Genomic DNA, 14455 nt, shown 5'->3' with positions numbered 1-14455 from the left:
ATGGAGGGCCAAAAATGCCCAATAAAATTTCTTTATTTTTTTAAAAAGTGAAAATAAAGAGATATAAAAAATATAATTTAAAAATTAAATAGAAAAAATAAATAGAAATAGAAATAAAAGCAACAAAAAGAAAAAAGAAAAGAAAAAAAATAAATAGTGAAAATAAAAGAGATATAAAAAATATAATTAAAAAATTTCATTTAAAAAAATAAATAGAAATAGATATAAAAGCAACAAAAAAATTCATTTAAAAAAATAAATAGAAATAGATATAAAAGCAACAAAAATAAATACATGAATAGTGAAAACAATTAACCACAGAAAAATAAGCGAGATTCAAAAAATAAATCTAAAAATAAATGTTGAAATACAAAATAAATATACACATAGATTTAAATGTCAATCAAGAAATAAAAATGCTTCGCTCTTATATTAATTTATTTCATGCTGCATACACTGACAGCATGAAATGCGTCATGAGATGTTATTCAAATGAGGGGGCAGACCTAAGTGGGGGGTTTTCGGGGTTTTTTTTGTGGCATTTTCGGTCCTCCATATTGTTCAAGTTGGAATCATACACTTACATCATCACCAAACTAAAATCATGCTCAATGGTTAACCTAACGTGCAAAAAAATTAATAAAAATACATTGGACGTTCCGACCAAGCAAACAAAAATGTAATAAATATTTCCAAAGCCCAATCGACTACAGTTACATCATCTTCACAAACTCTTTTTCAAGGGTCTTTGAGCCATGAGCGATGCAATAAATACGACAATGAGGTGACTAACACGTGATTAGTCGATTTCAAGCGTTAAACTTCAATGCAGACTAGTATAGTCGACTAATCCGTTCAACCCCAATCTAAGCCTACAGCACTTTCTCGGCTTATATGACAATTCAGGGGAGTGAATTCTGTTTATTGTCATTGAGCGGGTGCTCCAGATACGGCAGGATGCTTGGAATCGGAACGTAGCGGAGTCAAGAGGGGAACGAGATGAGAAAAGGTTGCATGATTGACAGCCACCAGGTGGATTCCGATAACGACGGCAATTTGTTTTGAGGCGTAGACATGCTGCTGCTTCGTGCACACTGAAACTGAAAAATTAATTAATAAATAAGACAACAAATCCCGCCAGCCCCCGGTGTGCACACGCTGCTAAAAAGATTGGAGATTGAGGCAAAATTGTGAAGCCGCAGCGCAGTGAAATATTAATGAAGCCACAGGTGGCAAAGCAAAGCGATTAAATTTTTTGATAGGAAATTCAATATATTTGGATAAATACATACAGATAGAGTGCAAAATTGATTGATTTATTTTTTATATTATATATATATTTTTTTATATTATATATGATTTATATATTTTTTTATATTTCACATACACCTTTTCATCATTTTCCGTCAAGTTTTACCCCGAGGCAGCCGACTTGCACTACATGTGACGTGTAAATCCAATTTCCATCGATTAGTTGATCGATTTCAAGACACGGCGGATTAAATCGTTCTTGGCACTTTTTGCAGCGTGCAGCTCGACATCTCGGTGTGACTCTCCCCGCTTGCTTCCAGACGCAATGACAGCAGTGTCCAATTAGGCTGACAAGTGAGCACACATCCTGGATTTTTCCTCCAACAGAAAGAAAGTTAAGCGCTTGAAAAGTCCCTCAGTGGGAAGAGAGCGAGAGTTTTAAACCCAAGAGTCACTTGGTTGCATTTGGTGAGGATTTCCAAAGCACAGGCCGCAATTATTTTTTTCATTCATTGCTGACGTGCTTACGTCTCTCGCTGGTTGTCAATGACCATGCAGTTGCCATGGAAACATACAGGTGACTCTCCAGGAGGGTGACGCAGTTGCTACAAGTGTGTAGTCAAAAAAAAAAAAAAAAAAGAAGTGGTAGAAGTAACAATGTACCTCCGCAAATTTTCAGTGCTTTGCCGCCATCTTGTGACATCCTGGCCCCCAAGGAACTATGTTGAAGTGAGTTGACGTATTTCATTCAGACAAAAGTAGCGCTTTGCCACCATCTTGTGACATCATGGCGCCCAAGGAACTATGTTGAAGTGAGTTGCGGTGTGTCATTTAGACAAAAGTAGTGCTTTGCTGCCATCTTGTGACATCCTGGCACCCAAGGAACTATGTTGAAGTGAGTTGACGTATTTCATTCAGACAAAAGTAGTGCTTTGCCACCATCTTGTGACATCATGGCGCCCAAGGAACTATGTTGAAGTGAGTTGAGGTGTGTCATTTAGACAAAAGTAGTGCTTTGCCGCCATCTTTGTGACATCCTGGCACCCAAGGAACTATGTTGAAGTGAGTTGACGTATTTCATTCAGACAAAAGTAGTGCTTTGTCACCATCTTGTGACATCCTGGCCCCCAAGGAACTATGTTGAAGTGAGTTGACGTATTTCATTCAGACAAAAGTAGCGCTTTGCCACCATCTTGTGACATCATGGCGCCCAAGGAACTATGTTGAAGTGAGTTGAGGTGTGTCATTCAGACAAAAGCAGTGCTTTGCCGCAATCTTGTGACATCGTGGCACCCAAGGAACTATGTTGAAGTGAGTTGACGTATTTCATTCAGACAAAAGTAGTGCTTTGTCACCATCTTGTGACATCCTGGCCCCCAAGGAACTATGTTGAAGTGAGTTGACGTATTTCATTCAGACAAAAGTAGCGCTTTGCCACCATCTTGTGACATCATGGCGCCCAAGGAACTATGTTGAAGTGAGTTGAGGTGTGTCATTTAGACAAAAGTAGTGCTTTGCCGCCATCTTTGTGACATCCTGGCACCCAAGGAACTATGTTGAAGTGAGTTGACGTATTTCATTCAGACAAAAGTAGTGCTTTGTCACCATCTTGTGACATCCTGGCCCCCAAGGAACTATGTTGAAGTGAGTTGACGTATTTCATTCAGACAAAAGTAGCGCTTTGCCACCATCTTGTGACATCATGGCGCCCAAGGAACTATGTTGAAGTGAGTTGAGGTGTGTCATTCAGACAAAAGCAGTGCTTTGCCGCAATCTTGTGACATCGTGGCACCCAAGGAACTATGTTGAAGTGAGTTGACGTATTTCATTCAGACAAAAGTAGTGCTTTGCCACCATCTTGTGATATCATGGGGCCCAAGGAACTATGTCGAAGTGAGTTGAGGTTTGTCATTTAGACAAAAGTAGTGCTTTGCTCCCAATTTCAGTGTAAAGGAACTATGTTGGAGTGATTTGAGGCATTTCATTTGGACAATAACACAGCCTTCACCCTCTTTTGGCTCATTTTGGAATGTATACTTTTTTTATTTGACTTAATCATGTTATTAAGCGTGTGAGTAATTTTGCCAGAACAGCAACGAAGCATCAAGATTTAGCAAGCCTGCTCCACCTGGGGGCAGTAACGAAGCATTTAAGAAAAGCTTACCGTTCCGTGGCGAGGCGTCGGGGCGCTGGCCCACGTTCAGCGAGCAGGGCTTGCGCGTGACGGCGGTGGTCACCGACTCGTAAGGGTTGTCCTCGTCCTCGGGCGGGAACACGTCCAACGACGGCGAGGCCAGCACCTCCCCCGAACGCTTGGAATCCTTGCGAGAGGCAAAAAACGCAAATCACATGATAGAAAAGAGGGGGAAATGAAATAAGGAAGTAACCTCTGAAGAATGCGACGAATGTGGCCCAGAAAATGAGAAGATAAAAAAAGACGCCTTTTGTGTGCAGGCTGCAATGTGCACGAGTCAAACGAATAGTTGGGAAAAAATGAGTGGAACTTTTGGAGTGCTACTTCCTCTCTTAAGGAGGTTACACGCATATCAGTGTCGACATTTTGAAATGTATTTTTATTTTTTTATCCTGTATTATTTATGAATAATTGTTTTAAATATTCTTACATTTCAATCAAACCTTTTTACTATATTATTGTATATTACTAATTATTTTTGAAAATATGAAAAAAAATATACCAGTCAAACCTGTATTATTTATATATATATATATATATATATATGTACTAAAAAAGATCATGTGTAATTAAAAAAAATATTCCAATCAAACCTATATATATATATATATATATATATATATATATATATATATATAATGGTTTGAAAAAAGTTTGCGATTTGCCTTTTTTTAATGCATTTAATTCTTGCGGCTGCAACAGTGTAGCATCGCAGGTCTCTCACAAAAGCAAGGCCGCTCGGAGTGACGCCTCTTATCTCGGAGGCAGACGTGTTCCGTAAACAAGAACGAGCGTCCCGAGACACAACATCGCATCTTTTTGCCAAAACACCGCCTCTCTGTCATCATCTCCCCGGTGTCGGCAGTGCCGTGAACCGTCCTGATTGAATTCCCCACTGGCGGTTACCAACACATTCTTCTCCATTATTGTGCCCTGGCCCCCTGAGCTCATTGAAAAACTATCAGAGGCTCACTACCCAGCGTGCATTGGGCCATCCATCAAAGTGGGCTCAATCATGTGAGAGTGACAAGTGGACGAAGGAACACCCAAAACCGTTAGCGCTCTATTAGCAATTTAGTGTCTATTTTGCAAACGTTTCTTCAGTAAAAGAGGGTTCAAGTTGTTTACTGCCATTCTCAGTTAAGTTTACTGTCAAACTAAGAATAAAACAAAGAACATTTCCAGAGGTGGCAAATCCAGGTCCAGAAAGTAAAAACCCTGCCACAGTTTGGCTTTAGCCCCCTATGCTAGCTAGCCTGCTCCCTTGCAGTGTAAACGAGCACCCGGTGAGCTAGCTTGGGAGCTCGCTAGCTAGCACCTGGGGCTAAAGTCAAACTGTGGCAGGTTTTTTACTTTCTGGACCTGGATTTGCCGCCTCTGATAATTTCCCATGTATAATTTTCCCGTAAAATTTGCTATGTTAATGCTAACACGAATAGAAAAACCTGCTGGGCTAACAAATAGCAAAGGTGTTTTATGACCCTTTAAGCAACGCAATATTTGAGACAAGTAGACAGTCAGCTACACTACATTACCCAGAGTGCACTGGGCTCACATGCAAAAAACAATCAGCGTGGACTCATTCATTTAAGATCGACATGATACTATGCCAAACAATACACAAATGTACATGCTAGCAAACAAATAGCATACAGACAGCAGTATAACTTACGAAGTTAACGTCGCGTCCCGTGGAGAAAAGCAGGAAGAGTAAAAAAAACGAGGAAATGGGAGTATGGCGCGGGAATTTCCTCTAGCACGCTCGGACAGGAAGTAAAGGACACAGACGGAAAGTTTGAGCGCTGCCCGACTGGGCGGCTAACGCGGGTTTGGATGAAGATGAGCTGCCGGGGCGCTCAGCGATTGCAAGTCATTCATTATCCACGACCCCTCCCACCCTCAACCCTCCCCTCCCTTCTGAGCCAGAGATAGCAGACAGAGCAACTTGTGTCCGAGCTGCACAGGAAGCCGGCGGACAAACAAGAAGCCTCATCTGGACGCTAATTAGAAGCTCGCATGCGGATGTCACACGACTGCTGATTAAAGGCCGCCTACGTGTGTGTGTGTGTGAGACATTGATATAAACACTCATTATGTATTATTTTTAAGCCATGTTCAAGCCCCTCGTACCCTCCTCCCCTTGCACCAAGTTCATAGGCCATCAGATATGAATGGAGGCTGTAATCTGCTAGCATTTCCTTCATTGCAGACGCCATACGGGACAATGAAGCTTCTCATACACATGACAGCACAAGACCATCGCCAATCATCGACAACTTTTCAATTTAAAAAACACTTTTGTTTGCATTTTAAAAAAAAAACGCGAGGATGCACCTGTCTCACCTAAAATGCGACAGTTTTGGTTCTGATTCTGTATTTTCTCAGTTATCTATTTTTTTACGGGAGCCTGGAACTGCTAATGAGGAGTAAACATTTTTGACTGGCAAGTATGTTCGGACTTATTTGCGAGTACATTCGAGCGTACTTAAATACGTTTGAAAATACTGAATTATACGCTCGAATGTACTCGCAAAGACGTTCAAATATACTTGCAACAACATACTTGTAGCATATTTTGCCTTATATGCAGCTTAACTCATTTACTCACAGCCATTTTCACTGAAGCAACCCCTTCGCTCCCGGCTGTTTTACTGGATTTTGACTGATTTTGCAAGGCCCACAGAATATTGTGTTCTATTGCTATAAAAACATGGAAGTTACCAAAAGAAAAATTAGAGTCTCTTCTTTCATCAGGAAAAAAAGTATATTTGTATCAGTTTCCGTTCTGCAGCGATTAGCATTAGCATATAGCTAAGTTTCATCATTATTTACAAATCTGTTTGTGGGGGAAAGCGCCCTGGTTGATCTCTTATACTCTGCTGCCATCTGCTGGCCGTTTTGGTAATAATTACCATTGCTTCAAGCATTCTCTTCAGTTCAAAGGCTGCATCAATGCTTTCTGTTCCTCTAGCATAAAAAAAATTTAAAGATTTTTTTTTTTTTTTAAAGTTTTAAAAAAACGTATAAATACGTCTTTGGGAGCATGGCAATATTTAAAATAGAACATATTTGTACGTTTTGGGGAGCAAATGAGTTAAAATTGTAATCGGCCAAAATTACAGAATTTTTGTTGTGGGGGGGTGGGGGGGGGTCTATATCGCCCAGCCCTACTACAAACTTAATCAAATCTGTAATTCTGCCTTGTATTGTATTGTATTACATGTAGTGAGTGGTATATATCCCTCCAATGAAATCTATAGGAGTAATTCATCATGCAAGTGCCCCTAAATCAAGTGTCCCAGCAGTATACATTGGATGATAAAAAAAAGAGCGAGAGGAAATAAAACTTTATTGATCCCTGAAGATAAACACTACATCAACAGCTCACTGTGGCTCACAGCTCACGCACGATAATAAATCACTTTAATTACGAGTCTGTTTGATGCGAGCGTCCACAGGCGTGAGCAAATCTCACACTCACCTGAATCTGTGTATTCATTCTATAAAGATGACTTGAGTGAGTGTCATCATAGTAGAGATAGATGTCTACCAAATTTGGTGGCTAAGTGATACTGGCTTCGGGGGCTGGAATTAAAAATATATATATTTCTACAGATACGGCTGGTATTGAGCTACAATGACGGCTCCTTCCTTGCGTTCCCAAGGTAACCGGTGCCCCCCCCCCCCACCCCCCAACACTGCACTCAGCATGATGCAGTGCAGTTGTTTACCACTGCCAAGCACAATAATAAACACGTTGCTACATGAATTTGCTCAGTGTGGTGCGTTTGCGTACCAGCGACAGGTTGGAGAAGCCCAGGTTGTGGCAACCGTTGCAGGGGCTCAACGCTTCCCAGAATCCAGCGGGGCCGCAACTCCTCTCGGCCTGGTCATCGTCGTCATCTTCCTCGGGGGCCACGGCAACGGGCGGGGACGGACGCTGCAGAGATACACGCCATATTAATCACTCAGAAAGTTTTTAATTGAACAGTACTGTAACGAGTTAGTTATTTTTAGTTAGGCAGATATGCTTATTATTTGGCCCATAAGAAATTATTTGAAAATTCAGCCCGCAAAGCCAGAATAATTTAACAACCATAAAAATTTAGTAGGTGTGTCAATCATGAGCAGACCCACAAAAAAGTCTCAAGAACCTATGCCCAAAAAGACACAGGAAGTCTGCCATTTTGTTTTGCAGCAGCTAATTTAGGGTCAATTTGCTGAGTTGGACCAACTATATTTTGTTTTAAAAATTCAGCCCCCCATACCAGTTTCACTTAGCACCACAAAATTTGGTAGGTGTGTCAATCATGAGCAGACCCACAAAAAAAGTCTCAAGAACCGATGCCCAAAAAGACACAGGAAGTCAGCCATTTTGTTTTGCAGAAGCTAATTTAGGGTCAATTTGCTCAGTGGGATCAACTAGATTTTGTTTTGAAAATTCAGCCCCCCATACCAGTTTCACTTAGCACCATAAAATTTGGTGGTTTTGTCTATCATGAGCAGACCCACAAAAAAGTCTCAAGAACCTATGCCCCAAAAGACACAAGAAGTCTGCTATTTTGTTTTGCAGGAACCGATTTAGGGACAATTTGCTCAGTTGGACCTACTAGATTTAAAAAAAATTTTTTTTAAAAATCAGCCCCCCATACCAGTTTCACGTAGCACCATTGAATTTGGTAAGTTTGTCTATCATGAGAAGACCCACAAAAAAGTCTCAGGAACCTATGCCCAAAAAGACACAGGACGTCAGCCATTTTGGTTTTAAGTAGCCATTTTAGGGTCAATTTGCTCAGTTGGACCGACGAGATTTTAAAAAAAGAATTCAGGCCCACAAGCCAGTTTCATTTAGCAACATAAAATTTGGCAGGTTTGTCTATCATGAGCAGACCCAAAAAAAAGTCTCAAAAACCTATGCCTGAAAAGATACAGGAAGTCTGCCATTTTGGTTTGAAGCAGCCAATTTAGGGTGACAGTTTGCTCAGTTTTTCAGAAAGAAAAAAGAAGAAGAAGAAAAATAATTCAGCCTCCCAACCCAGTTTTACTTCGCAACATGACATTTGGTAGACTTGTCTATCATGAGTTGACCTACAACAAAGTCTCAAGAACCCAGGATGGAAAATACACAGGAAGTCGTTTCTGAAGGCCCATTCATAACTGCTTTAAGCTTTTAATTGTGGTTTCAGCAGAACCATGTCACATTGCGACATATTCCTAATATTTTGCCCCTCTCTTGTAGCTCAATAAGTTGGACAACATATAAACATCTAAGAATATGAAGCAGCTCAAACTACAACCACATATTGGAACCCTAACATCCCTCTAACAGTGAGTGCGCTCTTATTATTCTTCTATTTGGCGCAGTGTCCTTTCCCGGGGGTCCTCTGGGGGCTCGGATGCACTGAGACCTCTGCCACACAATCGACTGTCATTGACTGCAGGAACATTCCATAGGTCACATACAGTTAAAAAACACACACACAAAATGGCTACCGTGGCAACATTCCTGCACTGCGTGTTGCAATACAGTGAGCATGTTTTATTCATGACAGTCACCTCGCGGCGGCGGAGGCCACCCGTCGACACGCTCGCCTGGAGGGACTCCAACTCACGCACACACCCGGTGTGCGCCGAGGAGATGATTAAGTGAGTGAAGCTGTGTGCGTCGTGGCGTGTGTGCTCTTAAAAGCTGTTTAACGGCCAATACAATAGGCTGATTTGTCTGATAGTGCCCCCTGTTGGCAAAAGTGAGCAAGTACAAGCCACGTGTAAAAAAAAAACACTAAATTTTATCAGCAATTTTTCAAGCATTCCTTTGCACCTAATGTCACTCTCACTTATTCTGCTAAGAATTTGATTAAATGTGTCACTCCTAGTTGAATTTGATTATATGATTATAGAACTGACATATAAAACAGAAGAAAATTAACTCATTCACTGCCATTGACGGGCTATAGACGTCAAAAATTCATTTGAACTATTTCTATTAGTTTAACATTTTTTCAACTTTTGTTAGCAAGAGTATGAAAACATAGAAACAAAATATTGTACATTTAGAACAGATATAAAAAAAATTGTGACTAATCGTGAGTTAACTAGTGAAGTCATGTGATTAATTACGGGGAAAAAATTATCCCCTGACGCTCCTAATTCTGAATCTTTTCTTCTTTCCTTTTTTTATTTTATTTTAATTTTTAAATTTTTAATAATCTTTTTCTTCTTCTTTTTTTTTAGAAAAGATTATTAAAAAATTAGGGGCGTCAGGCGATTAAATTTTTTAATCATAATTAATTACATGACTTCACCAGTTAACTCAATCAATCAATTTATTTCATTATTTTTTAAAAGAAAAAAGACAATAAAGAGCAAAATTCAAATTCCAAGTAAAGCAAAAGAATGGAAGGGGACAGAAAGAAGTAAAACTTGTTTTGTCTGCTCCTGATCAACGAAAAACAAAACAAACAAAAATCACACGAATAATCACAACATTTATATCTGTTCTAAATGTACAATAAAAAAAAAAATTCTAGGTTTTCATACTCTTGCCGTCAATGGCAGCGAATAAGTTAAACATTGTTACATATATTTCATATATTTAAACCAACCAAACCATAAACAAACAAAAGTCTACTAGCTGAATGCTAGCATATAATAGGAAACTTCATAGACAGGCTAACAGAAATTAGCATGCAATAAAACAGCGTGGCTAATAATGAACCATGATATAGCTGGCGATCACTTCATTGACACCAATTTCCGGTACATGTCTGATTTGATGGCATCATTAATTATGCGCATACTAATGAGGGACATATTACCTTGACGGTGCGCGTCAGGGTGCCGTTGGGCGCGTCTGCTCGCTCTTCGTCCGACAGCCTGCCGCTGCCGAAGCTGTCCATGGAGTGCGAGGAGATGGTGTGGCACAGCTCCTCGAAGGAGTAGTCGCCGTCGCGGCACTTTTTGATCTCATGGAGCAGCTTGGACAGCTCGCTGGTCACTGCGTCGTCTGAAGAGACATCAGAGGCGGCGCAGAAAAGAAAAGAAATACACAAATGCCATTATGAAAGGTCCAATAAAACTGTTAAGCATAAAACAATGACATCATTGCAACTTTATTTTGAGACTAATTAAACAAAAAATGGATGTTGGGGGGAAAAAACAACCTAAGTGGAGGTAATTAACACTGCTAACGGAGTGTGTGTGTGTGTGTGTGCGTGTCTGTTTTTACAATGCTGATGCGTTCAGGTGCAATTTGTCTGCCGCCTTCCTAGAAGCCATTCGGCAGGTAATGAGCCAATTACGCTTTGTGCTGACATCACATTACACAAAGATAGAGAGGACGTCAGCAGGATGCAATATCACAATCAGACTACAGGGGGCAGCATTGGATTGGAAAACAGTCAGCTGGGACGCTGCATTGTTGGGAGCATGGAAAGCCATTGGGCGGTTATTCGATAGCCTTGACATCCATCTTAAAGTCCGTGTACTAGTGCACTGTTTGTGCTCACCAGTGAGATAATTCAGTGCACTAGTAGAATGGCTGGGTCCACTTTTGGTCTCTAGTACAATATTAAACAACTGTGCTGCTTGAGTAACACTGAACAGTTCAGTTATGTAACTTGAAAGTTCAAAATCTTTGTAAGAAGATTTATGTGGGTACAATTTTTGTTCAAGTTTTACGTGTATAAAAATTACTAGTGCGCCCCTTTGTCCTCACTAGGAGGACGATATGTTGCAAGCAAGGCAAAACTGTGAGAAATGTGTGCCACTAGTAGTACTAGTGACATGATAAAATTGTACTAGTTAATAGGGGTGTGCCAAAAAATCAATTGTCATTTAGTACGACTCAGAATCGATTTTAAATGTCCCCAAAGCGATTATATTTCAATTATCTTATACTGTCTTGCCCTTGTTTGTGTGTGCCAAGCGCTGTTCATGTTGTACCCGATTTGGCCACTTAGAGGCAGTGTGGTTCCGCGCGTTCTGACTGTTAAGTTGTAGCCACAGTAGAGAGTAGGAAAAAGTCACGATCAAGTTATTCCCAATAAAAGTTGTTTTTTTTGCAGCGTAGGAAGAGCATATGCCGGTGAGTAATGTTAAGATGCTTCTCTATATACATTCCCAAAGCATTTTGTATGAATAGCTGTTCTTTTGAGTGATAGAAGTGCTGCGAGTAGCGCGCTAATTAGCGTTAGCGAGTCAGACGGGAGAAGATCGTGATGATTCCTTGCACATCAATAGAAAGCAGAAATCATTGTCAAGCAAATCATTTTAAATCAAAAATCGTTCTGAATCAAACATCGATTCTGGATTGAATCGCAGACCCAAAAATCTGAATCGAATCGTGAGACAGTCAAAGATTCCCACCTCTACTATAGTAGTACTTAACTATAGTTAACATCTCGCACTTCATGTCCTTATAGTGTGCCAAAGCTGTCCTACTAGTGTGCAAAAATGTCAAACAGTAGTAGAAATAAAGGGTACTAGTAGAGCCTGTTCTACTAGTATGGTGAAGATGAGTTGGACATGGACCTTAAACTGGATACGAAAAGTATCAAATAAATTATCAGAATGGATTTCTAAGGAATGCAGTAGTGAAAAAAAAATTCTAGTAAGAGTCATTTTACTAGTGTGTCGAGTTGCCTTACTCGTGAGAACCACAAGTGTACTAGTGGATGAATCTTAAGATGGATATTAAGGCTCCTGAATATAAATGATTTTTGGACAATTCAGGGTAGTTCACTAATCGAATGAGCGTGCACTAGTAGACCAGCAGTCTTTTGGTACTACTATCATCCACTCACGACATTTCTGCACACTAGGTCTGGCAACTAGTAGTTCAACCACATTACTAGCCAGGTCAAACTACTCATGAGCATTTTGGTGCTACTCACCCAGAACGCTACTAGTGCGTGACACTAGCCGGGCTTAGTGATGTTACTAGTGCAGCACAGGAATTTACTAGTAAGCAGGTGCGTGACTCTTACTCACTCTTGTGCCTGAGGGAGGGCGAGGCCGATGGCGAGGAGATGGAGGTGCGAGGCGCAGGGACGGGACACTTGCGGACGGGCTCCTCCGCCATGCTGCGGCGCTCCATTTCCTCCGTCACATATTCTACACGCGCGCGCGCACAAAAACAAGAGAAGAAGAAAGACGGCTGAGGAAAGATCCCATTGATGGTTAATTGCGGCCGGTCAACAGCCAGGAATTGAATTAGCCGTCAATGGCGAGTCTATCGCCATCTCTCCAACAGGAAACGGCGTGCAGCTGATCTTTTCACCCAGCCACAGCTGTGGCGTCAAATCGCACAGTGGCGTCCATTTTGGGGACGTTTTCAAACAAGCGCCAAATGACAGCAGATGGGGAAAACAGTGGAGTGTGTCGCCAAAAGACAAAATTGTGACACTTTAGTGTACGAGCTCGTGCACGTGTGTTTGTGTGTGCCCGTCCGGAAATGCTACGAGTACAAATCTGCGCACTTTTTTTCAAGCAGGCAGCTTGTGCTAAAATGCAGCAGATGGTCAAAAACAGTGGAGCGTGTCACAAAAATAAAAGGAATTGGAAAAATATGGTGGGCCAAACAGCTTTATAGTACAAGCCAACCTGGTGCGTGTGTATAGTGCACGTGTGCGCATGAGTGTGTGTGTGTGTGTGTGTGCGTGTGCGCATGCTACCCTGGATAAGCGCGGTAATTTGCTGAGATTTGACCGCAGGATGTTCTCGGAGGATGTCCAAAGCCGTTCTTCCCTGGCTATCTCGCAGATGGGTGTCGATACCTAAAACACACACACACACACACACTAATTATTATGTACCATGGATCACCAGTAAGGAGGACCAAAACTGCCAAAATTCTAAATAAATAAATAAATCTTTTCATGAATAAAAGGTTTTAAAAAAAATAACAAAAAAAAAAAAAAGTGTCCCTCCATGTAGGCAAACGACAATGACTGGCCTGTTGCCCGGCAACACAATGTCGTTCATCCCGGAGGTCGGCAGGACACTCCGGGAAACAGGAAGTGCAAAGCGGAAGCGCTATCAAAACCACGGCTTCAAAGGGGGGCGTGCGCTCGCTTGGAATAGTTTTCGAGTCCCACCTGAGTCGAGCAGAAGGCGAACTACGTCCATTTTCCCAAAGAGAGCCGCCTCGTGGAGGGCGCTGCCATTCTCCGTCTGAAAAAGAGCACGCGTGTGTTGTCATATGAAAATTGACGGGAAATTTGCTTTCACACATGAAAATAAAAAGTTTGATCCGCTTTGAAGCTGTTAGCGTGAACAGTAGCAGAGCTTCTGGAGAAAATAATTCTGCCATGATGCAACGCATGGAAAGTCCGTCCGTCCGTCCGTCCGTCTTCTTCCGCTTATCCGGGGTCGGGTCGCGGGGGCAGCAGCTTTAGCAGGGAAGCCCAGACTTCCCTCTCCCCAGCCACTTCAGCCAGCTCCTCCGACGGGACCCCAAGGCGTTCCCAGGACACGCTGGAGAGACATAGTCTCTCCAGCGTGTCCTGGGTCGTCCCCGGGGCCTCCCGCCGGTAGGACATGCCCGGAACACCTCCCCAGGGAGGCGCCCAGGAGGCATCCGAACCAGATGCCCGAGCCACCTCAACTGGTTCCTCTCAACGTGGAGGAGTAGCGGCTCGACGCTGAGTCCCTCCCGGATGACCGAGCTTCTCACCCTATCTCTAAGGGAGAGCCCGGCTACCCTGCGGAGGAAACTTTCCGCATGGAAAGTAAACTTTTTTTTCTTTTTCTTTTTTACGAGCCAAATGTGAAGACATTTGAAATGTTAGCCAATCAGAAGCCTGAAGAAAGTCACATTAAAATGACTTACAGGTTTGTCTCGTACAGGAGGAAGATTCCAATCCCAAACTAAGCTAAAGCGTTGCAGCAAAGGATGTGATCCAATTGACGCCCTCCCGTTTTTGTTCCCTGACAACCCCCCCCCCCCCACCACCACCCATTTCCCATAGTGACGATGTCAAGAGGAAACCAGGAAAGGCGACCCTCGCT

At 41.9% G+C, this 14455-nt stretch overlaps 1 protein-coding gene across 5 annotated transcripts in view; it reads right to left on the bottom strand.

Annotated features, from left to right (window-relative positions):
• Nucleotides 1-14455, bottom strand: part of anks1b (ankyrin repeat and sterile alpha motif domain containing 1B) — a 77301-nt gene that overhangs the window by 36451 nt on the left and 26395 nt on the right. For 4 of the 5 annotated variants that reach the window (XM_077543689.1, XM_077543684.1, XM_077543686.1 and 1 more), the window contains exons 6-11: nucleotides 13543-13618; nucleotides 13120-13221; nucleotides 12437-12559; nucleotides 10264-10451; nucleotides 7242-7385; nucleotides 3416-3572 (exon numbers count right to left, since the gene is read on the bottom strand). In XM_077543689.1, the coding sequence (XP_077399815.1) occupies nucleotides 3416-3572; nucleotides 7242-7385; nucleotides 10264-10451; nucleotides 12437-12559; nucleotides 13120-13221; nucleotides 13543-13618 (790 nt within the window). Of the gene's footprint in view, nucleotides 1-3415; nucleotides 3573-7241; nucleotides 7386-10263; nucleotides 10452-12436; nucleotides 12560-13119; nucleotides 13222-13542; nucleotides 13619-14276; nucleotides 14326-14455 lie in introns of those variants that run through there. The other variant, XM_077543688.1, reaches the window with a different exon arrangement.

Source organism: Vanacampus margaritifer, chromosome 15, assembly GCF_051991255.1.
Source record: "Vanacampus margaritifer isolate UIUO_Vmar chromosome 15, RoL_Vmar_1.0, whole genome shotgun sequence".
Taxonomy (NCBI): Eukaryota; Metazoa; Chordata; class Actinopteri; order Syngnathiformes; family Syngnathidae; genus Vanacampus; species Vanacampus margaritifer.
Note: the sequence above shows the minus strand (reverse complement) of the source record. Positions and strands in the feature narration are given on the sequence as shown.